The sequence below is a fragment of the Onychomys torridus genome, chromosome 1 (assembly GCF_903995425.1).
Source record: "Onychomys torridus chromosome 1, mOncTor1.1, whole genome shotgun sequence".
NCBI classification, from domain to species: domain Eukaryota; kingdom Metazoa; phylum Chordata; class Mammalia; order Rodentia; family Cricetidae; genus Onychomys; species Onychomys torridus.
Genome location: NC_050443.1, coordinates 16815136 through 16839708, shown reverse-complemented (window position 1 = coordinate 16839708; position 24573 = coordinate 16815136). Strand labels below are relative to the sequence as shown.

Below are 24573 nucleotides of genomic sequence, written 5' to 3'. Positions count from 1 at the left end.
TAACAGGAGACTGACGGACGGCGCTGAGTGGCCAATGAAAATTAGCGTCCGTGCCGGCCGGCGAAAAGGCCCCGCCTTCACACCAAGAGGGAGGGGCCGCGCGGGCGGCGAGCTGAGGGCGGGACTCATGGGGCAGCAACCAATAAGCTCGCAGCGTGCGGCGGCCTGGATGGAGGCGGAGCCCGGCAGAGGATGATGTCACCCGAATCTAGGAGCGCGCGGCGTGGAAAGCGAGTCACGACCCCGCGTTCCCGCGGCAGTGCGCGTCTAACGGGACAGGAGGGCTGGGTGGCGGGATGGGAATTCAGCAGTCGAGGTGGGAATTTTTTTTTAAGGCAAGGGCGGCTCCCGGAAGGATGTACTCGGTTGGAAGGTGAGGCTGGTAGCCACGGGTAGCGAGCGCCTGGTACTCCGCACCCGTGCGCCCGCCTGGGGAACTGCACGCGCCCCGCCACCCCGACTCCCACGCAGGCGGCGGCACGGCTCACAGGGCTCCCCCAGCGAATGGTTCGCTCCGCCACGCCTACAGAGGCGGCAGCGCTCAGGCTCCTGCTGCGTTTCAAGACTCCCGCGTCTGACCCGCGGCGGAAGACCCTACCAGGCCCTCTCCTTCCGAACCTCTTAAGTGCTGGGCACAGTGGTCTTAGTGCTGCGCCCTGGCACTCATTTAAACGCAGCCTAGGCCGGGCTAGTCTCTGGGAAGCCTGCCAGCCTCAGCCCTCGGAGCTGCTTGAGCGGTGTCTATCCTGCTACCCATACTGGAAAGAGCTTTGACCTCGGCTTCACCCTCCTCCTCCACAGACACTATTCCAGGAGGAGCGACAGACACACAGACACTCGGTGAGGGTTAAAGATCTTTAAATAAGGTGCCAGTGACAATAAATAATACTGTACAGGGGAGGAGGATCCTGCTCTGTGATTTCAGCCTCGGGACTCCAAAGACCTGCAAGGATGTGGAGAGGGAGGTTCAGGCACAGAGGCGGTTCAGTGAGGCATGGGATGGTTAAGGATGGGGTTCTGGAGACAACGGTTCAGAAAAGCAGGCACAAGAATTCTGATATTAGGGAGCCAGAGGGTCCCAGGGCCTTGGCTACCATGGTACAGGTCAAGAGTCAGGAAGTCCCTGTGAAGAGCCAGGGATAAAAGATGAAGGCCGCTGGACTCACTGGCCTGGTTTGGGAGTCTGAGGCTGGGGAAGGCAGCAGGGGGAGGGTGGTCACTGAAGGCTCACGAGTAGCTGTGGTGCTGCTGACGCCGACGGGCGGATCGCATCTTCTCAAAGCGGGCTTCCATCTCCTCCAGCACCCGAGGGGTGTAACGCACCACCAGTTTCACCGAGCCCTGGGCGGCCTTCAGGAGTTCCACCGCTTTTTCATGGTGTTCGCCCTCCACACTCTGCAGGGCAGGCCTCGCACAGACTGCTGGCCCAAACCGCTGCCCTTACCACCCTACCCAGGACATGGGACCAGTGGATCGTGAGATGGCTGCCAGGGTCAAGTCTCCAAGGCCTCATACCCCCACCCCACGTGGATTACCAACTTTAGACTCAGCACCCACACCCTAAAACCTGCCATGGCAGTGCAGCTTAGTCCTTAGTCAGTGAACCAGGTCACTGAACCTGTCCTTGTCCTCCCAGAGTCCTGGAGAGGTCTCTGTGCACCTCCTAAGCCTCTCCTGTCCTCTCAGCCCAGGAACAAAAGCCAGCTCTTCCGGCCAGACTACCTCCTCAGTGGTGCTTCTAACCACTGGGGTTTCAGGAAGCTGGGTGGCCCAGACTTCTATTAGAGCCAACCTTTCTCCTCATGTCAAGGACTGCAGTTACAGACCCTATCCATTCTCAGCCAGAATCACCCTCCACCTCTTAGTCCGGAGAATTACCCATATTTCAACATCCACCCCAGATGTTCCTCCTGCAAAAACTTCTCTCCTCTACACTGGACTAGTATCCTAGCTAGGCTCTCTGAAATCCTTGAGGGCCAGCAGGGTGTCTACAAAGGCTACGCTCCATCCAGTGCTTCCATACAGACACTGCGCTACCCCACTCACCACACCGTTCACAGACAGCAGCTGGTCTCCCCTCTTGAGGCCACCATGGCGATCAGCCACACCTCCAGGGATTACTCGAGAAATATAGATGGGTGAGTTCTGCTCTTTGCCGCCCATGATGTTGAAGCCCAAACCCTCTTCAGTCTTCGGTAGTTCCACGACCCTGGGGTGTGCATGACCCTCACTGGCTGTGAAGGCAGCCACTGTGGCCTGGAAGAGAGTAGGTGCCTTGTGAGGGGCCCCCCTTGAAGGAAGGGCACTGCGGCCAATGAACAGAGGTCCAATAGGGGTTCCTGCCAAGCACAACAGCAGGCCACCTTGTGGCGACTGGGACCTGTGAGACCACTTGCTTTCTTCCACAAGCCAGGTATGTCCACCTAGGTATGTCCTCAGTCCTTAGCACCTGCCAATCTTGGTTTCAGACAAATGGAAACTAGCCCCCAGCCCAGGGCTGAGGTGGGTGAGGTGGGGACAGGACCGAGTCTGAAGGCAGTAACAAGAGTGTGGCGCTGCAGTTTGGAAAGGTGTCCCTGTTCACGACATCCAACTGGATTGTCTTTTAGGGTCATCTTCATGGCAGGCGAGTGAGGCCAGTTTCCACGCCTGTTGCTAAAGAGAATCTCATGTGCATTCAAGTTAAAAATGCCCAGTTATTTAAAGGGTATTATAAATAAATCTTCATAAGGTGGAAGAGACGAGCAAATGAGGAGGAAAGCACAGGGATAGCCAGCTTTGGGAGGGCCCTGTGCTTGTTGTTTTTTTGAGACAGGGTTTCTCTGTGTAGCCCTGTCTATCCTGGCTCAGTCTGTAGACCAGGCTGGCCTCACACTCACTAAGATCCTCCTGCTTCTGCCTCCTGAGAGCTGTGATTAAAAGAGTATGCCACAATGCCAAGCAGGGTTTTGTTATTTTAATCCTGTCTGTCTGTCTGTTTGTAATGGGGTGTATTATTGGTGAAATTATTAAGGCCATTCCACATAGTTAAAAGGGAGGTTTATTTTGTGGGGTAACTTACAAATGAAGGGGTAGGTTGCAGGGTCTGGCAAAGGTATAGCACAGTCCGGCGGTGTTCTCTGGAGAACTCTGCTCGGTCTACCTCCAGCGTCCAGGGTCCCGGAACCAAGAGAAAGAGACCTCCTCTCGATCCTTGGTCTTCTGCTTCCTCCTCCACCCTGCCTTGTGGGCGTGACCATTACCGAAGCCTCAATGGGGGTTGGAACTTCCAGGCCAATGCTGGGATGCCTATCCACTACATCTCCCCCTTTTGTCTAAATAAGAAAGTTCTAACCTAATATAAGACTATATGCAAAGAAATGGTTATCAAATATTGTCCAGGAGTAATGAGGGATAATGACCTAGATAAGTTGGAATTACAATAAGTGCAAACAATATCAAGCAAAAAAACACATAGTAAAATCCAGGGAAGTCTAGGGCATGGGTAGGTGGCATGTTACAAAGGTCATTCCAAAAGGTGTCCTATCCTAAAGAACCTGAGTCTAATACTTAATATATTCTATCTAAGATATTATATATGTATATATACTAAGTTGTAACTATAACTGCTAATCTCCAACCTCATCAAAGACCTGAGAAGGAATATAATAATACCTGAGAAATGGGAGAAGGACGCAAGCAACTTTCAGGAGTCTTGCAAGAGTAGACAGAGACAGCTGCAGCCTGGACAGTCACCTAATGTTTCTCCAGCATCGTTGGTGACTTTCAAATTGGCTACAGGCCTAGAGTATCTGACAGACCATTTCAGAAGCAGGAATTCTGAAAGAACCATCTTACCCTGTCTTGGCAAAATATAGTGGTCGCTTTCCTTGTGTCCCGCTTGTCCAGAAAGGACAGCATTTGTACTGTCAGCAGTTGAGGCAAGGGCAGTTCTTTGCCCAGTAGGCCATTTTGTGCCAAGAAGACAAACTTCCAAATGGAAATGTCTTAGAAGCCCAACTTTCTCTCGGGATCAATTTGTGCTGCCAGGAGCAATTGTGTCTCACGTCAACAGAATTCTAAAGTTATTTAAATGCCATATTCTCTAGGTCATGAAGTGTTTGAAGATTACCTGTCATCTGACCTACGTATTTATAATCTGGATAACCTAACTAACATAATTATAGAGATGACAAGCATAGGGACAATAACTCTGTAAGTCTTATCTACCTAAACAACCTAAGGACTTAAGCTCCTGTAAATAAGGCAGTCTGTAAGCAAAATGTACAGTAAAAGGACAATGACTTTAAATTGTGACAATACACAAAATATCTTTAACAGAGGTAGGAATGTATAGTGCAATTGCAATATGATAATAATCCTAAATATATATAAGTATACAGAATATCTTAAACAGAAGTAGAAACATACATACAGTATGACAGATATAAATTCACATTGTATCAATATACAAAATATCTCAAATAAGAGTAAAAATATTGTGTATAATATAACAAACATAGTTCTATATTTGTATCAATATACAAATTATCTTAAATAGGAATGTAAAAAGTTTATATTTGTATCAACATATAAGAATTCATAACAGTGCAAAGGCTGTTATATTACTAAATTTGTTTACTAATGTATATGATCAGTCTACCATAATATCTTATACCTATCCATTCCATTTCTTCTTTTCCCTTTTTTTTTTTTTTGAGACACTATTTTCTTTCCTTAAGGAGAGTACTGAGTTTAACAGTTTCTTCCACCCCCAACCTAGAACTATTATCCATAACCCTGAGAAAATGAAAACCTAAGGGGCTGTGGTCACCCAGAGTTGCGGGGGCAGGTGCCTACCTTGGCTGTGGCGTGAGCCCGCACCTCGGCGCTGCCAGTGATGTCCAGCGTGTCATAGAGCTGCTCATACACCTGAAAGTGTGGGGGAGGCGGCAGCATTAGGGAGATGCCAGTCCACAGCCCTGGACACGACTACCTGCGTCCGCTTGCCCGTCGCCGCCCCCGCTGCGCAGCGCAAGGAAACTACAACTCACATAGTACCAGGGTGCTCACCTCGCGGATGGCAGAACAGAAGCGACTCTGCAGGACCCGCTGCAGGGCCTGCAGCTTCTGCGGGGGCAGCTCTCCGCTGCGTTGCAGCCGCTCCAGCAGCTCCACGGCCCGGGACACGTCTGCAGAACACGGTGGGGGCCGCGAAGGCAGGCGAGGGCAGCAGGAAGGGCGACCGAGGTCAGGCTGGAAGCGGTCCTCTGGACCCCAACCTCAGGCAGGGTGTTCTTGGGGCGCTCCGCCCCAGACCCTCCCACGCCCACAGACCGCAGGCCGCGCCCCGCCCACCCCGACTACGCCGGCCCCGGCATTTGCCTGGCTGGCGCGGCCCACTGAGCCTAGAGGCCAGACCGGATCCCCCGGAGCGCTTACCCCGCTCCAGCCCCAGCGGCTCCACCAGCGCAGCCATGTCGCGGCCAACACTAACCACCCGCCCAGGCGCCTGCAAGGAGTGGGGAGGTGCAGCGTGAGGCCCCGCCCACCAGTGCCGGCAAGGAGGTGGTGCAGCGTGAGCCCCCGCCCACACGGCTACCAACAGTTCGAGGCCCTGCCCTCACCACGGAGGGCAAGGCGGTGCTACGCAGGGGCCCCGCCCACTCCGGAACTCTTGCGAAACGTTAGTCCTGTGCGTGCCTAGTCCCTGGTGCCACTACATCACCTCCAGGTGCACGTGTTTGTTCTGCTTGCCGTCTTCCTGTTGCACCGTCGGCGTGATGCTTTGCTCCTTACAGCATGGCTGTGCCCTTCCGATACTTTTCCCTCACTTCCACACTCACAAGTCCAGAGGGGCGTGGTTTCACAGGACTCCAAGGGCCTAGGAAAGAGGATCCCTGCGACTTGGAAGCCTGGGATACATTACATGGAGCTTATCTCCAGAAACCAGAAAAATGAAATCTGAGCCGGGCGGTGGTGGCACACGCCTTTAATCCCAGCATTGGAGAGGTGGAGCCAGGAGGATATCTGTGAGTTCAAGGCCAGCCTGGTCTACAAAGCGAGTTCCAGGAAAGGCGCAAAGCTACACGGAGAAACCCTGTCTCGAAAAACCAAAAAAAAGAAGAAAAGAAAATTGAAATCTGAAGCTACAGATGTAACCCAGTCAGTAGAGTGCTAGCCTAGCATGCTCAAGTCTCTGGGTCCCATCCTCAGCAGAGCATAAATCACAGGGTAGTGCATGCCTGTAATCCCAACACTCAGAAGCCAGAGCAGGAAGATCAGAACCCTGTACAAGGTCACCTTTGGTTATACACATACACACACACACACACAGCAACAAAACATCACTGTGCCTTTCCTAACTATCCATTTCATCAGATAGCCTAAGATGGCCTTGACCTCGGCCTCCTACCTCAGCTTTCCAAGAGCAGGGATTTAAGGGTTCACCCACCATGCCTGGCTTTAAAAGCAGCAACCTGAACCAAACAACCAGGTACCTGCTTCAGCTTTTATGGAGCTTAGCTTCTGCCTTCCTGTCTTTAGTTGAGGTACAGAGTATTGTCCTTAACCTTTTGAGCCACCTTGAGTGCCAGGGACAAGCAAAACCAAACTAAACAGACCACCCCTCAGCTAGGGAAATGATCCCTGATGGCAGGTTCCACTCTCAATAATGAAATGAGCACATCAGGACACTTTGAAGGGCAGATTGGGGCCAAGATAATGAGTTTATTATGAACTAGAATACACCTTGGCCAGGACTGTTTAACCATGCACTTCTTACCCTGTAACAATAAACCTCATGTCAGTGCTCCAAAAGACAGACATGGAGTCACCCGGTTCCTCTTCCCAGTGTGCTGTGAAGAAATCCCTCTGTTCTTCACAAGGGGTGGAGCCTAGCCTGTTGGGGCTGCCAAGAATGCACAAAGCTGTGGGTTCCAAAATCCCAAGCACTCCATAAACTGGGTCTGATAGCACACATCTGTAATCTCAGCACTAGGAAGGTAGAGGCCAACCTGGCCTATATATTAAGTTCCAAACCAGGCAGAAGTATACAGGGAGACCCTATCTCAAAAACGGGTGGTGTAGGTATAAACAACAACCCCTTTGGCCTCTCTGGAAACAATCCCAGATATTGCAAGATGGTCCTGTATCAAACACTGCTTCTGTTTATTGGCCTACATATTGGTATCACATGAACATTTGTTTACTACCTTCCCTTTTGGAACTTTAATGTACTTTTTGACTTTGTGTATGTGGCACAACACAGCACTTATGGAGATGAATGCCCTCTTGGTAACAGCTTCTGGTTTAATCCTTGTTTATCTGTTGTCTGCCTGGGACATCCTTACTGTGGGACTCAAGCTGGGTTTTGAGATGCTATTTCAAGAGGTCCTTGCTTTGTTGTTGGTTTTTACAAACTTCCATTCTTTCCAAGTCTCAAATACAACAGCAATTGTATAGACTTTTTTTTTTTTTAACCCCCCAGGCAGTGACTTGCTTGTCCCAGCTGGCTTTGAACTCCTCATACATACTGGCTTTGTTTGTTTGGTTTGGTTTTTCGAAACAGGGTTTCTCTGTAGCTTTGGAGCCTGTCCTGGACTAGCTCTGTAGCCCAGGCTGGCCTCGAACTCAGAGATCCGCCTGCCTCTGCCTCCCGAGTGCTGGGATTAAAGGCGTGCGCCACCACCGCCCGGCATGGCTTTAATTTTTTAAAGGATTTATTACGTGTAGTGTTCAGCACCCCTGAGGGCACCAGATCTCATTAGAGATGGTTGTGAGCCACGTGGGTGCTGGGGATGGAAAAGCAGCCAGTGCTCTCACCCACTGAGCCATCTCTCCAGCCCCTAATTTTCTTTTTATAATTCCCAAAGTTGGAAATTTGTTTTCTTAGTTTTCTTGCCAGTCTGGACCCACTGCTCTAGAAACTGCCATCCTGGGATGCCCATTTGAACTGACTTTTTAAACCCTTCACCAGTCAATTCCTGAGCCAAGAGGAATTTTCACTTCGTTCAATCCTTCCTAGCATCGTCAGTGTTCATGACAGAAATGTGGGTGTTCTGGTATCTACACTAATCCTAAATCCATCTAAATTACCACCTCCTACCCCAACAGGGTTTTTCTGTGTGGGCCTGGCTGTCTTGGAACTCACTGTAGTCCAGAGTGGCATCTAACTCAGAGATCTACCTGCAGACCTCAGGGGGCACCTGTTTCACTGGCAACTTCGATCTCCTCCCTCTCCAGGCCCCACCCTCAGAAAGCCTGCCAAGTAGGGGATCTCCCCTGGAGCTGCTCAAAGATCTCACCTACTGAGGTATTTAAGGCCTCCTCCTTGGGAACAGTGTCCTGACTTCTCCTCTTCCCACCCCTACCCCCACAGATCACCCGGGACTGCTTTAATCAGATTAAACCTGGTTTTATTAATTCAGCTTACTGCATCGGTGGAGACCCACAACTGGGGATTCAAAATATTTATCAATGACTTTAATTCCAACACTCAGGAGGTAGAAGCAGAGGCAGGTAGATCTGAGGCCAGCCTGGTCTACATAGTGAGTTCCACGACAGCCAGGGCTCCAGAGCCTGCCATGAAAACAGAACAATTTAAATTCAGTCCCTGAGGTGCTCATCTTTGCCTTCCTTCATCTGCTTCACCTCAAAGGCCCTGCATCTTCTACCCACTGTCCTCCTTGGTATCCATCCCCTAAGTCCTTTCCTTGCAAGCCCATTGAATACTGATGGCCCAAATCCTTGATTTTGTATTTCTAGCCTGGTCTTTCTCCTAGTGGCCACCTGTCAAGGGGTAAGGTAGGAGGCACTCCATCAGAACAGTGTGGTTGCTGAAATCTCACGTTTCAACATGATGAGATTCCAGGGGCTCTTGTTACCATATCGAGCAGTTCAGGGGTGGACACAGGCTTCCTGGGAAAGTTACAGGAGTTTAACAACCACTACTGTGGATGTAGAGGGTATTATTTCCCACCAGTAAGAATGATAAGCACCCATTTTGAAGGCAAATACCATGATGATCCACAAATACAATACAGTGGTAGCTGGGAGGGAAGGACACACTCTTGACATCCCCTAAATAGGGATGTCACCACACCCTCAACTCCGAGTCAAGAACTGTACAAAATCTTTTGGGAAGGGCTTCTCATACTCCTGTAAGAAACTCCAATAAATCTGTTCACCAAGCAGAAACCCAGTTGTAGTTCCCATCTCCCCAGAAGGAAGGAAATAAATAAATAAATATATAGCATTTGGCATACACAACTTGAGGATGGACTCATGCTCATTTACCATTTCAGAGGTCTAATCCCCTGTCCCCACACACTTGGCAAGAGCCTGAGGCAGGTGTTCACATCTCATGAAGACCAGGAAGCAGAGCACAACACATCCCCCCAAACCTATCCCCACTGATTTTCTTCGAACTGAGTCCTACCTCTTAAAACCCACAAAATCTCCCCCAATCACACCAGCAGTTAAGAGACAAATGTCCCCTGTGACATGAACCTGTGAAGGCCATATTATACTCAAGCCTTACCGACTCCTTAAGAAAGGTGGCTATGTCTCCACTAGTTGTCCTTCAATGCCTTTCTCAAGTTTTCGATGCCCTAAGCATTCTACAATGAGACACTCTTAGCCAAACTTAAGCCTACCCACAACATAGGGAAAATCCACAGGAATGAGAGTCAAGTTTCCTTTCAGGACAGCTATCTGGTGGTATTCTCGGTTCTATGTAGACTGGAGTCCTACATCAGGTCTAAATGGGAATGCCTTTCTTCATCAGGCTAGCTTCCGCAGGGCTCACCAGACTCAAAAGCTCTCCCACTTAGTCTTCTATCCAGAGATGTGTGGACATCTCGACTGCTGATGGCTATTTCATTAGCAAACTTTATGACCAGGCATGCTTCCTGACCACAGGTCTCCCCCATCCTGCCTCTTGGCCTGCTGCTCTCTCACTTCCCTACCTCACCTGTTAAGCAGCCCTGCTGGCCCGGAGCACAGCCTCTACTTCAGTCATAACAGGTGCACCATCATCAGTACACCAAGTGGGGCTGGGGAGTATCAAGTGACAACCTTTTGGGAAGGGAAAAAGTGCAGTAAGACACCAGGGGCCGGCCCACTATCAACAGGAAATTAATTTTATTTTTAAATCCAAGGGACCAGAACAAAAAACAAACAAAACAACAACCCTCTACCCTCAGAGGACAAGCCGTGGTGGAAAGGCTAAGAAGGCAGACAGTAAGTCGGAGCATGTCCACAACACAGGCGGCCTCTCACTCAGGAGCTGCCTCCATCAGATACCCGTTTTCCTGCTGTTTAGGGGGCGATGGTATCTCTGTTGGGTCTTGTGAGAAAGCTCAGATAGTTAAATCTCAGTTAGACTAACTGTAGATTCTGCAGCAACTCTCAGAGTAATGGTTAGATTGTCTGAAATTCTGGCAAGAAGTGTAGAATGATGATGATTACCATGGTATCATTCTGGATTGGATAGAGTTGTTGTTGTTGTTGGGACCCCATCTTCCTTCTGGAGACTTCAGAGATTGCTATTGGAAAAAACATATTTTTTATCAGAATGGAAGGTTTGGATTTAAAGATGTCATGACATGTAAAAAAAGGATTCCAAGAAATCAAGAGTAAGCATGGAGAGAATTAGAATCTTGAAGATAATGGTCCTTTATAATTGGTTTCCTTCTGTCTCACACCAGAGGGCTCTTCTGATATGGGACTGAAGAATCTCTCAACCTTTTCTTTTATCAATATGCTTGGGTTTAGAGAAGGAGTGAGCCAATTCCATCTCCAAAGCCAGCTTGGTTTATAATTGAATTGGAACCACAACTATTCTAGATTGATAGAGATATAGATGTTAGACAGTGATATCTTACCCTGTGTAGATTGGTACCAATAGATTCTTTCTTTCTGCTGTAAACATCCGGATATCCAAGGCCTTATGATTTCTGGAAGATAGGTATTTCCATTATCCTGGAAAGACAAAAACAGAACCCTACCCCAACCTTTGATTGTTAAATTTTTCTTACAACTTGAAGAGATGTCACATTGGTGGATGATCTTTTACTTCTCCTCATCAAGGGGTTTCTCCTGTTCGAACCAAATTTTTATTAATTTTGTTGGTATCCATAACTTCTCTTCTCTTGTAGAAACAAAAGCAAAACCCCTCCCCCAACGTAGGACATATCCTGGTTTCCATTCTGAGGTCAACACATCTTTGAAATAAACCGGTTGGTTTAGCTCAGGAGTTTTGTCTGTCGTCCAATGTCTCTCTGCAGCTGTTGTTCCTTTCTCATCAGCACTGAGAAAATTCAAGGTTAATAAAGCAATCTATTTCTAGGAGTCATTGTTACCTGTTGCTGTTTATTTAGCATATCCTTTAAAGTTCGATTGGATCTTTCTATGACTGCTTGGCCTGTGGGATTGTGTGGTATACCTGTAACATGCTTTATATTGTAATAAGCAAAAAACTGTCTCATTTTATTGGAGACATATGTTGGGGCATTGTCTGTCTTAATTTGTACAGGTATTCCCATGATGGCCATAACTTCTAATAGGTGTGTAATCACAGAATCAGCCTTTTCAGAACTCATAGGAGTTGCCCACTGAAATCCTGAATAGGTGTCAATGGTATGGTGTACATACTTTAATCTTCTACATTCTGCAAAATGAAACACATCCGTCTGCCAAATTTCATTTCTTTGTATACCTTTTGAATTGCTTCCTGCAAGTAATGGAGTTTGGTTATAGAAGGAACAAGCAGGACATTTTTTCACAATATCCTTAGCTTGTTGCCAAGTAATGGAGAAATCCTTCTTCAAACCTTTGCTATTTACATGGTGTTTCTTATGAAATTCTGAGGCTTCTAGCACATTACCTATTAGTAACTGATCAATCTCATCATTACCTTGTGGTAGAGGTCCTGGCAGACCTGTATGGGATCTGATATGTGTTATATACATAGGATGTTCCCTTTTTCTGATGATTTCCTGCAATTGTATGAATAATGAAGTTAATACAGGTGCCCCTAGAGGTTAAAAGAAGGTGTAACCTTTGGAGATGGAGTTACAGGTGGTTGCAAGCGTCTGGATATTGGGTGCTGGCAACTGAGGTCAGGTCCTCAGGGAAAGTGACGCATGTTCTAAATCCCTGAGCCCAGGGCTTCTTGAACACTGGGTAATCTAACCACTCTGCCAAGTCAGGTCTTGCTGGAGTGAGAGCTGATCTCCAACTCATTGTTCCTGCCTGAGCCCCCAGAGTCCTGGAGTTACAAGCATTCACCGTCATACCAGGTTGAATATTTTTTTAAAGATTTGTTTCTTGGAGTTGCAGATTTAGCTCAGTGGTAGAGCGCTTGCCTAGCAAGAGCAAGGCACTGGGTTTGGTCCTCAGCTCTGGCAAAAAAAAAAAAAAAAAAAAAAAAAAGATTTGTTTTCATTTGTCTATGTCTGTGTGTACACAAGTGCCAAAGGAGGTCTTCCAGAACTACAGTTACAGACATTGTTAGTTCCCTGGGTGTTGGGAACCAAACTCAGGTCTGCTTCAAGAGCAGCAACCGATTTTAGCTACTGATACATCTCTGCAGCCTGACATAAATTTTTCTCGACTGAGAGTAAATTGCAGAGGCATTTCAGAATACTGTACACAGATCCCCCAAGAAACAAGGACTCTCCAGCAGAACCATAGCCTGTCACCGCTGAGAAGAGCATGTTCCCTGGTGCCTACTACTATAATCTAGAATTTGGGAAGTGGAGGCAGGATGATTAACTTGAGCTATAAAAGACTCAGTCTCGGGACTGGAAGAGTGAGTGGTTCAAACTGTGTACTGTTCATGCAGAAGTCAAGAGTTCTGGTTCCCAGCACCCATAACGCATAGCTCACAAACACCCATAAGTCCAGCAGAGGATCTACTTACTCCCTTTTCTGGTTTCCACCAGTACCTGCACTCAGGTGCTCCCCATATTCACCAATATACATATTTATTTTTAAAAAGACCCTATCATCTCTAAACAAAAAAAAAAAAAAGGAAACAAAGAAAGAAAGAAAAAAAACTCTATCTCAAAACACAATAAAAATTAAAAAGAGGGCCTTGATGGCACACATCTTTAATCCAGCACTGGAAAGGCAGGCAAGTCTGTGAATTCAAGGCCAGCCTGGTCTCTGTAGGGAGCTGCTAGACAGCTAGCTATATGGTGAGACCCTGTCTAAATAAATAAATAAATAGAAAGTGGAAAAAAAAGACAGAAAGAATTTTATGGAGCTCTTAATCATACTTTGACAAATGATCCAGGAATGTTTTTATTTTAATGTAAAATATGATCCAATCAAACAACTTTGTAAGACCTTACCTCAAAACAAAAGGCAGTGGAGAGTTGGACGTGGTGACACACTCCTTTAATTCCTGCTCTCTGGAGGCAGAGGCAGGAGGATCTCCGAGAGTTCAAGGCCAGTCTGGTCTACAGAGCAAGTTCCAGAACAGCCAGGACTACACAAAGAAACCCTGTCTTGAAAAACAAACAAGCAAACAAGTCAGTGGGGAGAGGAGACAGCAGGCAGGCTGTGGATCAGAAGCAGAGCATTTGCCTATCATGCCGGAAGCCCTGGGTTCCATCCCCAATACATGAGTCTTTTTTTTTTTCTTCCAAGACAAAGTTTCTCTGTGTGACAGAGCCCTGGCTGTAACAGGAGCTTGCTTTGTAGATAGGCTGGCTTTTAACTAATAGAGATTCTCCTGCCTCTGCCTCCTGAGTGCTAGGATTACAATACATGAGTCTTCATACAAAGCTCTTAAGTTGAACACAGTGTCCCACACATGTATTCTTAGTAATAGGGAGACTGAGGATGGAGAGTTCAATTCCATCTTGATCTACCCTGTCTTAAAAACAAAACAAAACAAATCCTTCAAAAACAGAACAAGGGGCTGAAGAGATGGTTCAACAGTTAAGAGCTCTGGCTACTCTTCCAGAGTACCTGAGTTTGATTCCCAGCACTCATGGGAGGGCTCACACCTGTCTGTAATTCCAGTCGCAGGGAATCCCAGTGCCCTCCTCTGGTATTCGGGAGTACCAGGCATGCACATTGTGCACAGACATACATGCAAACACAATACCCACACACGTGAAATAACAAAATAATTTTTTTTAAGATTTATGTGTTTTGCCTGCATGCCAGAAGAGGGCGCCAGATCTCATTACAGATGGTTGAGAGCCACCATGTGGTTGCTGGGAATTGAACCCCACCTCTGGAAGAGCAGTCAGTGCTCTTAACCACTGAGCTATCTCTCCAGCCCAACAAAATAATTTTTAATTTAAAAAACTATTCCAAAATAAGTTTAAATATTTTTAAATGTAGCTCACCTTCCCTCTATAATAAGCATATTATATATAATGAATAGGAACTGAAATCTGAAATGATTGACCTTGATGTGGACAGGGAGAAGTTGGAGAAAGGGGCTGTTGGAACGGGTTCTAGATTTCAAAACGTTAAGACATCTGTTAAACTGGCTCTGTGGTGCATGCCTATAATCCTAGGGCTGGCAAGACGGAGGTAGGAGTATTAAGTTTGCCATCAGCCTCAGCTACATAGTTCAAGGTCAGCCTAGACAACCTCTATGAGCCTTTGCTTTAGTAGATAAAATGGTTCAGTGTTTAAAGTATCTCCACTAAACAACATCAGAACTGAGTCCAACAACCATGTAAAAAGCTAGATAGAGCAGACCTTGTTTGTAATCCTTGCGATGTGGGTAGGGGGAGAAGAGACAGGCAGGCCCCTGGACTCAGACAGTAGTGTGGTACAGCGGGTAGGGGATGGCTGGAGTGCGCTGATGTCAGTCTTATTTTTCAGTTAAGCATAGAATAATGGAGTAGGAGCATTTTTGGAACTGAATAAAGGATGTTCAAGAATTGGGCTTTTGTGGGGCTAGAGAGATGGCTCAGTGGTTAAGAGCACTAACTGCAGGCTGGGTGGTGGTAGTGCACGCCTGTAATCCCAGTACTCCGAGGCAGAGCCAGGCAGATCTCTGTGAGTTAGAGGCCAGCCTGGTCCCCAGAGCGAGATCCAGGACAGGCACCAAAACTACACAGAGAAACCTTGTCTCAAACCCCGCCCCCTCCAAAAAAGAGCACTAGCTGCTCTTCAAGAGGAACTGAGTTCAATTCCCAGCTCAGCAACCACAGATAGCTCAAGGCCACCTATAGTGGGATCTGAAAGCCTATTCTGGCTAAGGTCATACAAACAGACACTCATATGGGTTTACTGTGTGTGTGTGTGTGTGTGTGTGTGTGTGTGTGTGTGTGTCTATTGGTGGATATATGCATGTAACCATGGCTGCTGGAAGAGGCCAGAAGAGAGTGTGAATCTGCTGGAACTGGTGTTATGGTGAACCACCCATAGTGAGTGCTGGGAACAGAACTCGAGACCTCTGGGACGGCAGCAGGTGAGCCATCTCTCCCGCCCCTATTTCAGTCTTTTGAAACAGGATCTCTCTATATACTCAGGCTGGCCTCATGCCTTCAATCCTCCGCCTTTTTCCTGACAGTTTATTGGTATGCATTCTACCTGGCTCCTAAAACATTTTTAAAATATTCATTTATTTGTTTATGTATATGAATGCTTTGTTTTCATCCATACCAGAAAAGGGCATCAGATCTCACTATAAATGGTTTGTGAGTCACCACCTGGTTGCTGGGGATTGAACTCAGGACCTCTGGAAGAGCAGTCAGTGCTCTTAACCACTGAGCCATCTCTCCAGCCCCTTAAAATAATTTTTAATTTTATTGCTTCCTCTTCCTCTTCCGGGGACGGTGCTTAGAGGCACTCAGAATGGTCCAGCATTTATCTATTTACGATTTATTTTGGGTACTGGAGATGGAACCTAAGGCCTTGTAAATGCTAAACAACAATGTAAATAATCATGCCACCAGCCCCTCACTGGGGATTCTAGTCAAATACTTGACCATCAAGGCACATACGTATCCAGCCACATACATATTCTGCTGTTTTATTGTAAATATCAATAACCAGATAACCAGGAACAATAAACAATATTTCTCACCTTGAAAGCCTTCACTTGGGCCTGTTTGTTTGTTTGTTTGTTTGTTTGTTTTTGAGATAGGGTTTCTCTGTGTAGCTTTGGTACCTGTCCTGGGTCTCGCTCTGTAGCCCAGGCAAGCCTCGAACTCACAGAGATCCGCCTGCCTCTGGCCCCAAGTGCTGGGATTAAAGGTGTGCACCACCACCGCCCAGCTCCCTTAGGCCTTTCATAGTTCTGTTTGACATATGGAATAACAGTCTAAGGTTCCAGTGATTAGAGTGTGGACATCTGCTTCCACACTGTAGACACAGAACAAGGAGCAAAGATTCCAGCTAGCTTAGCCAATGTTCTATTGCTATGAAGAGACACCATGACCATGGCAACTCTTATAAAATAAAACACTTAATTGGGGTGGCTTACAGTTCAGGGGTTTAATCCATTGTCATCGTGGCAGGAAGCATGGCAGCACACAGGCAGCCATGGTGCTGGAGAGGTAGCAGAGAGTTCTACATCTGGATCATCAGGTAACGGGAAGAGAGGGTGAGTCACTAGCCTGGCTTGAGCTTCTGAAACCTCAAAGCCCACCCTCAACCACTCAGTGACATACTTCTTCCAACAAGTAGGCCACACCTGCTCCAACAGGCCACACCTCCTAATAGTGACCTTCCCTATGAGCCTATGGGGCCATTTTCAATCAGCCCACCACCCTGAGCCGTGCACTGACGACACAGGAAGGTGGGGGGAGCGTGCTGGGCAGGACCACAGTCCTCGTCTGTGCAGGACCAGCGACCTACTCTAACCTTCGAGAAAAGAAACCCCGTGTCAAATGGTAACAGGGACTTCGCGCCGATATGGTGTTCTGATGTCATTTTAGGGTCAGGTCTGAGACACAGGGAAGGAGCCAGCTGAGTCTTGGGGGCAGGCCATTATCCCAGCTGCTCCTCAGACTGAGGCCAGAGGATGGCCAAGTCAAAGCCCACCTGGGCTACAGAATGAGTTCAAAACCAGCCTGGACAACTTAGCAAGACTTTGTCTCAAAACAGAAATGAAAAACAAGAAAGGGCTGGAGAGAGCTCAATGCTAGGGCTCTCGCCTCGTCACAGACTTTGGATGCCCTCCTCCATCACTCTCAACATTATTCTTTGGAGACATTGTCCCTCACTGAACTGGAACCCACAATCAGCTAAACTGGTTGGCCAGTAAGTCCAGGGATCCTGCTATCTCTGTCTCCCCAGGGCAGATTTTTAAATACACGGTCTCAACTGTGTAGGCCTGGAACTTCGTGTGTGGATCAGGCTGGCCTCAAACCCAAAGGTCTGCTTACCTCTGTCTCACGAGTGCTAGTATTGAAGGCATGTGACAGCCTTTAATGCACACACACATAGTTTCATAACTGACTTTTTTGGAGGTGGGGGACAGAGGCAGGATGATCTCTGTGAGTCCCAAAAAGCTGGGAAGGGAAATGGCCAAGTTTAGTTGGGAATTACATCTTTTGGTTCGGGTCTCCATTCCGCCAGCAGAGGGCGTGAGGGATCCCTTTCCACAACAGTGACTAGGTATCAATGCCCTTTGCTACCTACTACCCACCCCATTAGATGGGACTATTTTTTACCCAGTGTCATTAGACACCGGCGGCTGGAAACCCATCTTCTGTTTGCCCTTCGGCTCCTGACAGTGACCCTGCGCATCTCCCTGGCCAACTCCAGACCCTTCCCGGCAAGCCCCGCTTCCTTTGCCGCCGTTCTTGGCTTCAGCCCAGACCTTCCACACTAATCTCAAAGCATTTACAGACATTCTAAGTTCAAACTCTGATGCTTTCAGTAGCCAGCGATCTGGCACACATACGCAACAGTTTACAGTTGCGGAAGAATTCGGCAAGCACCAGGACTTGCTGCAGAGCTCCTTAGGAGTGATGGTCAGAAACGCAGAGGAATAAACACAACACTCCAGACACATTCATTGAGAAATACTAGGAAAGAAAGAAAGCAAGGAAACCAGGCGTGGTGGTACACATCTGTCATTCCAGCTGTTGGGAAACAGAGGCAAGAGGATTGCAAAATTAAGGCCAGTCTGAGCTACATGCCCAAATCCACTGACAGTAAAAAAAAATAAGTAAATAAAAAGAAAGGCAGAGAGATACAGAGGCTCCCGGCCAGAAAAACAGATGTGAGCAGCGACTGGGAAAGCGGATACATTCCCCCCCAAGATAGTAAGCTGGGAGGACAGACTAGAGACAGAGAGATGTGAATTGGAAGCAAGAAACATGCTGCAGATAGACGCTATGGCTCATGACTGTCATCCCAGCAACCCGAAGGACGAGGCAGGAGGATTGCCACGAGTTCGCGGTCAGCTTAAGTTACAAGCTAAGAAGCTTGTCTAATAACAAACAAATAAATAAATAACCGTGATGGCATACACCTGTAATCCCGGTATTTGGGAGGTGGAGGCAGGAGAATCATAAATTCAAGGTCATTTCAGCTACACAGTTCTAGGCAACTTTGGGCTACATAAGATCCTGTGTCATGAAACCAAAAGCCAAACAAATAAAGTAGATGACTACAAGGGAATGCTCCTGAGACCCACGGAAACCCGGGTGGCCGTGGGGAGGGTCAGGTGTGGCAACAGCAGAGGGCGCCCTGCGCCCCGCGGGGTCACGCCGCCCCCTCCCCCGCGCCCTGGCCGGACTTTCCATGCTATTTTTACGCGCGGACACCGGACACCCGGCTGGGCCGGCTGCGGCACCGGAGCCGGGCGTCGGAGCCACACGTCCATCCGCCGGTCGGTCGTCCGAGCTGCGCGCTATGGAGCCGGGGTGCCCGCCGCCCTGCGGCTGCTGCGAGCGGCTGGTGCTCAACGTGGCCGGGTTGCGCTTCGAGACCCGCGCGCGCACGCTCGGTCGCTTCCCGGACACGCTGCTGGGGGACCCGGTGCGCCGCAGCCGCTTCTACGACGGCGCACGCCGCGAGTACTTCTTCGACCGACACCGGCCCAGCTTCGACGCGGTTCTCTACTACTATCAGTCGGGCGGCCGGCTGAGACGGCCGGCGCACGTGCCGCTCGACGTCTTCCTGGAGGAGGTGTCCTTCTACGGGCTGGGCGCGGCGGCGCTGGCACGGCTGCGCGAGGACGAAGGCTGCGCGGTGCCACCCGAGCGGCCGCTGCCGCGCCACGCCTTTGCGCGCCAGCTCTGGCTGCTCTTTGAGTTCCCCGAGAGCTCGCAGGCTGCGCGAGTGCTCGCCGTGGTCTCTGTGCTCGTCATCCTGGTCTCCATCGTGGTCTTTTGCCTCGAGACGCTGCCAGACTTCCGAGACGACCGCGACGACCCGGGGCTCGCGCCGGTGGCGGCTGCTACTGGCCCGGTGAGGGGCGGGGATTTCGGGAGGGCCAGGGCGGGACCTTGGAAGACCTGGCCAGCCAGAAGGTGCAGCAAAGGGCACGAGGATGGAAGCACTAGAAAATCCTCGAAACAACCCAATAGTGACAGAGCATGTGCCTCAGAGGTAGACAACTTGCCCAGAATTCCTCAGTGAGGGACTGGGATGTGGCTCAGTGGTAGATCTTCTGCATACAGTCACAAAGTGAAGGATGGGGTTTGTGTGACCGTGTGGTAGAGCTGCAGCCTCCCACTACACTGTGAGGGACCTGGAGAGATGGCTCAGCCGTTAAGATCACTGACTGTGGACCTAGATTCAATTCCCAGCACCCACATGATGGCTCACAACCATCTGTAACTCCAGTTCCTTGGGATCTGATGCCCTCTTCTGGTCTTCTTGAACACCAAGGCACACACGTGGTGCACAGACAGGCAGGCAGGCAAACCACCCATTCACATAAAATAAATAAATAAATAATTTTAAAAAGAGTCCCCCAGTGAGGGGCGTGGCTCAGAGATAGAGCCCCTACCTAGATTCCCCAACTGAGGAGCTTGGGGCAATGCCTCGGTGGCAGAGTTCCTTCCTAAAATCCATCAGTGAAGGGCTGGGGGCATGGATCAGCGGAGAGCAGCTTGCCAAGCATGTGTAAGGCCCTGGGTTCTGTCCCTAGCAGTGTGAAATGGGCATGTGGGTCAAAGAGACTGCGGTGCCTCTGCATCTGGCAGAGAGATAGGAAGACCGACGGCCAGGCCAGGGCCTACTGCTGGAGCGTGGTAGGTTGAGGTTTAGGGCTGAGGTTGGGGTGTGGAGCTGAGGAACATACAGCAAAATCTATAACCATTCTGAACCATTCTAGTCTGGGCTGGGTTGGAAGCGACAGGAAAGGCTAGGCACACAGAAGGCAGAACCAGATCAGGGTCCTGCCCTTGGAGATTCAATGTGTGTGTGTGTGTGTGTGTGTGTGTGTGTGTGTGTGTGTGTGTGCAAAATACTGGAAGAAAAGATTCTCCCTGACCAACCATGAAATCAGGAGTTCCCAGCAGGGAAAGAGCAGGGACTGTATTTTGGTTTAATTATTTTAAAAATTAGAGAGATGGCTCAGCGGCTAAGAGCACTGACTGTTCTTCCAGAGGACCCAGGTTCAATTCCCAGTCCCCGCGTGGCAGCTCACAACTGTCTGTAACTCCAGGATCCAGCAACCTCACACAGACATACATATAGGCAGAACACCAATAAAATACATTTTAAAAAAAAATTATAGACATGAGAAAAATAAATTATAAACAAAGTCTCATTATGTGGCCCGGGGTGGCCTGGAACGTGCTATATAGACCAAGAATGAACTTAAACTCACAAAGAGCTAACTGTTTCTGCCTCCTGGGAGCTGGGGTTGAAGGTGTGTGCTATGGCAATTGGCCCTGTTTTAATTTTTGATGTTCTGTGGTGGAACCCAGGACGTTGGGCAGGGGCTCTACCACTGATCCAAGCCCCCAGCTCCTCACTGGGTGATGCTGGGCAGGAACACTATCACTGAGTCACACCCCTCACCCCTCACAGAGGAATTCTAGGCAGGGGCTGTATCAATGACTGCATACATCCCCAACCGTCTTTCTCCTTTTTATTTTATCTTTAAAGATTTATTTATTTTGGGCTGGAGAGATGGCTCAGAGGTTAAGAGCACCGACTGCTCTTCCAAAGGTCCTGAGTTCAATTCCCAGCAACCACATGGTGGCTCACAACCACCTGTAATGAGACCTGGTGCCCTCTTCTGGCCTGCAAGGAATACTGTTTACATAATAAATAAATCTTAAAAAAAAAAAAAAAAAAGAAGCTGAAAATTTAGTTTATAAAAAAAAAAGATTTATTTATTTATGTGAGGAGCTTGGGGCAATGCCTCGGTGGCAGAGCTCCTGCCTAAAATCCATCAGTGAAGGGCTGGGGGCATGGATCAGCGGAGAGCAGCTTGCTATACAGACCAGTGTGCCTGAATGTGCGTACATATGCAGCACGTGCCCGTCTAGTGCGACGGGCCTCCAGAGCTGGAGGTACAGACAGTTGGGAGCTGCCATGTGGATACTGGGAACTGAGCCCAGGTCCTCTAGAGGAGCAGCCAGTGCTCTTCACTGCTGAGCCATCTCTCCAGCCTCTCACTTTTTATTTTGAAGCAGAATCTCACTACGTTACCCAGATCTGCCTTGAATTTATTTCTCCTGCCTCAGTCGACTGAGTATGGGACGACAGGCTTGTACCAGCAGGCCCTTGAGACACTGTCTTTTCGCCCATAGGTCTGAAGAACAGAAGGTCAGCCATCCAGAGAGAGTTCCTAGGGTCCTGGGTTGTATAGGACAGTCAGGTCACTGGGGAGCCTTGGGAACATGGCTACTGTACTTTGATATTGAAGCAGTGACTGAAGGTGTTGTTGGCCTGTTTGCCTAACCCGTCTGTCCCCTCCGCAGTTCCTCACTCGGCTGAACGGCTCCAGCCCCATGCCAGGAGCTCCTTCCCGTCTGCCCTTCAGTGATCCGTTTTTTGTGGTGGAGACCCTCTGTATCTGCTGGTTCTCCTTTGAGCTGCTGGTGCGTCTGGTGGCCTGCCCAAGCAAAGCCATATTTTTCAAGAATGTGATGAACCTTATCGACTTCGTGGCCATCCTGCCTTACTTTGTGGCGCTGGGCACCGAGCTGGCCCGGCAGCGGGGTGTGGGTCAGCCAGCTATGTCCCTGGCCATCCTAAGGGTCATCCGGTTGGTGCGTGTCTTCCGAATCTTCAAGCTATCCAGGCATTCGAAGGGCCTACAGATCTTGGGTCAGACGCTGCGGGCCTCCATGCGTGAACTAGGTCTCCTCATCTTCTTCCTCTTCATTGGTGTGGTCCTCTTTTCCAGTGCAGTCTACTTTGCTGAAGTGGACCGGGTGGATACCCATTTCACAAGCATCCCAGAATCCTTCTGGTGGGCAGTGGTCACCATGACCACAGTTGGCTATGGAGACATGGCACCCGTCACTGCGGGCGGCAAGATTGTGGGCTCTCTGTGTGCCATCGCCGGTGTGCTCACCATCTCTCTGCCTGTACCCGTCATTGTCTCCAACTTCAGCTACTTTTACCACCGGGAGACAGAGGGTGAAGAGGCAGGGATGTACAGCCATGTGGACACACAGCCCTGCGTCACACTGGAGGGCAAGGCTAATGGGGGACTGGTGGACGCTGAGGTCCCTGAACTCCTACCACCACTCTGGCCTCCCACTGGGAAACACATGGTGACCGAGGTGTGAGGGGCAGCCGGGGTCTTCAGGAAGCAGTGGGTGGGAGGGAGGAGGGACAGCAGGGCAGGTGCTGGGTTAAGGGACAGAGACTGAAAGTTGTGTCACGTGGTAGCTCCTAGGGTGCCTTCAGTAGACATGAATGGCCAGGATTTGCGTTGAGTCCAGGGGTTCCCCGTTGGCTGTGCAAATCTCCAGGGAACCCTATGAGTGGTACCAAAAGAGGCTTGTCCTAAGTTGTGGGTTTCCCGGGTCTATGTGGGGTCTCATTCACGTAGGTGATGAGCAGTTATGTGGCTTTGAGTCCCCTAGGGCCAAGTTGGCTCCACTGTCAAGAGTGATGGTGTGGCTGCGTAGTCATGCTCAGAAGTTATGTGGAGATGCACAGAAGAGTGTATGGACCCACGTTATTTTAGGTTCTGTGAGCTCTGGAGCCTTGCAGACAGAATGTGATCACCCTGGGTGCTGATGGGAAAAACTGGGTTAGAGTATAAAAGATAGAAGGAGGCAGAGACCCAGAGAGTGAGGGACAAAGACCCCCCAAGCAATAGTCTCTGCATTGTATCATGTTATAGGGCTGCGACCTGTTTAGGGCCATGCAAAGCTGAGATGTGTGACAGTGTGAGTCTGCTAAGGGCCATACAGTTGAGTCTGATGACTTCTTTGGTCTCATGGGACCATGCTGACCCCTGTCACTGTGAGTCCTGTGGGAGTGTATGTGAGGGCCATATGGCCATAGGACCATGTTAAGTAGTCCAAGGGTCACAGCACAGATAAAATAACTTCAAGGGAGCAAGCATGGGCACATGGGTGTATGTGGCCCACTGAGCAGGCTTGCTCAGGGATATGCACGCTAGCTGGCAGTTTCTGTCTCCCTGGGACCCCCTGCCCCATCTATCTGGAGAGGCTCTGTGGGAACTGGTAGTCAGCTTAGCTTGCTCATTTGTGACCCAGTGCTATGCTGCCCTGAGCTGTAGCACAGAGATTCAAAGACTGGAGCTACAAGGGAAGAAGAACACAGCGGAGAAAGAGCAGGACCAGGGAGACAGAGGTCTAGAGAAGAGAGAAGAAGGAGAGGGGGAGGGAGGGAGGGAAGGGGAGAGGCCCAGAGAGAGGAAACCAAAAATGAGGGATGGCGGAGTGGTGGATGTCAGACATGCAGAAAGAGGGAGAGATGTACCAAAGAGGAGAGAGAGAGGACAGAAACCATGTAGCCTTGAGCCCAAGGGTCATCCTTTCTGTTCTCTGAGTCATAACAGACTATAAGCCATGGCGTCAGCATCCCTCACAGCCAAGGAAGGTCACCACACTCCTGGAGGTGCTCTGTGTTTCCTAGGGCAGAAACCCAAGGCTGTAAAATGCTGTGGCTTCCCCCAAGGTCACACAGCGCGTCAGAGGGCCAGGACTGGTGACGGCCTGCCTGATCACCCCCACAGCTTCTGGTGTGCAGGTATTACCAGAGGCTACTAGTCCTGTGTCTTTTTGTTTCGTTTTGTCTTTTGAGACAGGGTCCTTCTATGTAGCTCCTGGAACTCACTTTGTAGACCAGGCTAGCTTTGAACTCGCAGAGATCCTCCTGCCTCCGCCTCCCAAGTGCTGGAATTAAAGGTTTGGGCCACCACTGCCTGGCAAGGCTCTGCATCTCATAGAGGAGGAAGCTGATATTGAAGGGAGCAGTATTATCCGGCTACAGAGAGAAACGTGTTTGGAGTCTTCTGGGACTGAGAGACAGTTTAAGGAAGAGGAGAGGTTTACAGTTACTGACAGAGATCAAGGCATTTGACAGCATTAACTTATTAAAACCTGTTCACTGGTGCCGAGTGCTGAGTTATTTTTGATCACGCTGTCATCTGCTTCAGTCACATGAAACTCTTGCTTAAGACCAGAGGGTAAAGCATCTCGGGGGGCTGCTGGGAGG

General features: G+C 49.2%; 2 protein-coding genes across 2 annotated transcripts; one reads left to right on the top strand and one right to left on the bottom strand.

Annotated features, from left to right (window-relative positions):
* Positions 1-841: 841 nt before the first annotated feature.
* Lin7b (lin-7 homolog B, crumbs cell polarity complex component) lies at positions 842-5528 on the bottom strand. The gene is made up of 6 exons (XM_036183244.1): positions 5422-5528; positions 5053-5171; positions 4840-4911; positions 2047-2256; positions 1232-1395; positions 842-943 (listed from the first exon to the last, which is right to left on the bottom strand). Exons 1-6 carry the CDS (start codon positions 5456-5458, stop codon positions 922-924), a joined length of 624 nt encoding a protein of 207 aa, XP_036039137.1. The 5' UTR covers positions 5459-5528; the 3' UTR covers positions 842-921.
* Positions 5529-18711: 13183 nt separating this feature from the next.
* On the top strand, positions 18712-22667 carry Kcna7 (potassium voltage-gated channel subfamily A member 7). The gene is made up of 2 exons (XM_036181409.1): positions 18712-19380; positions 21852-22667. Exons 1-2 carry the CDS (start codon positions 18712-18714, stop codon positions 22665-22667), a joined length of 1485 nt encoding a protein of 494 aa, XP_036037302.1.
* The last annotated feature ends 1906 nt before the right edge of the window (positions 22668-24573 follow it).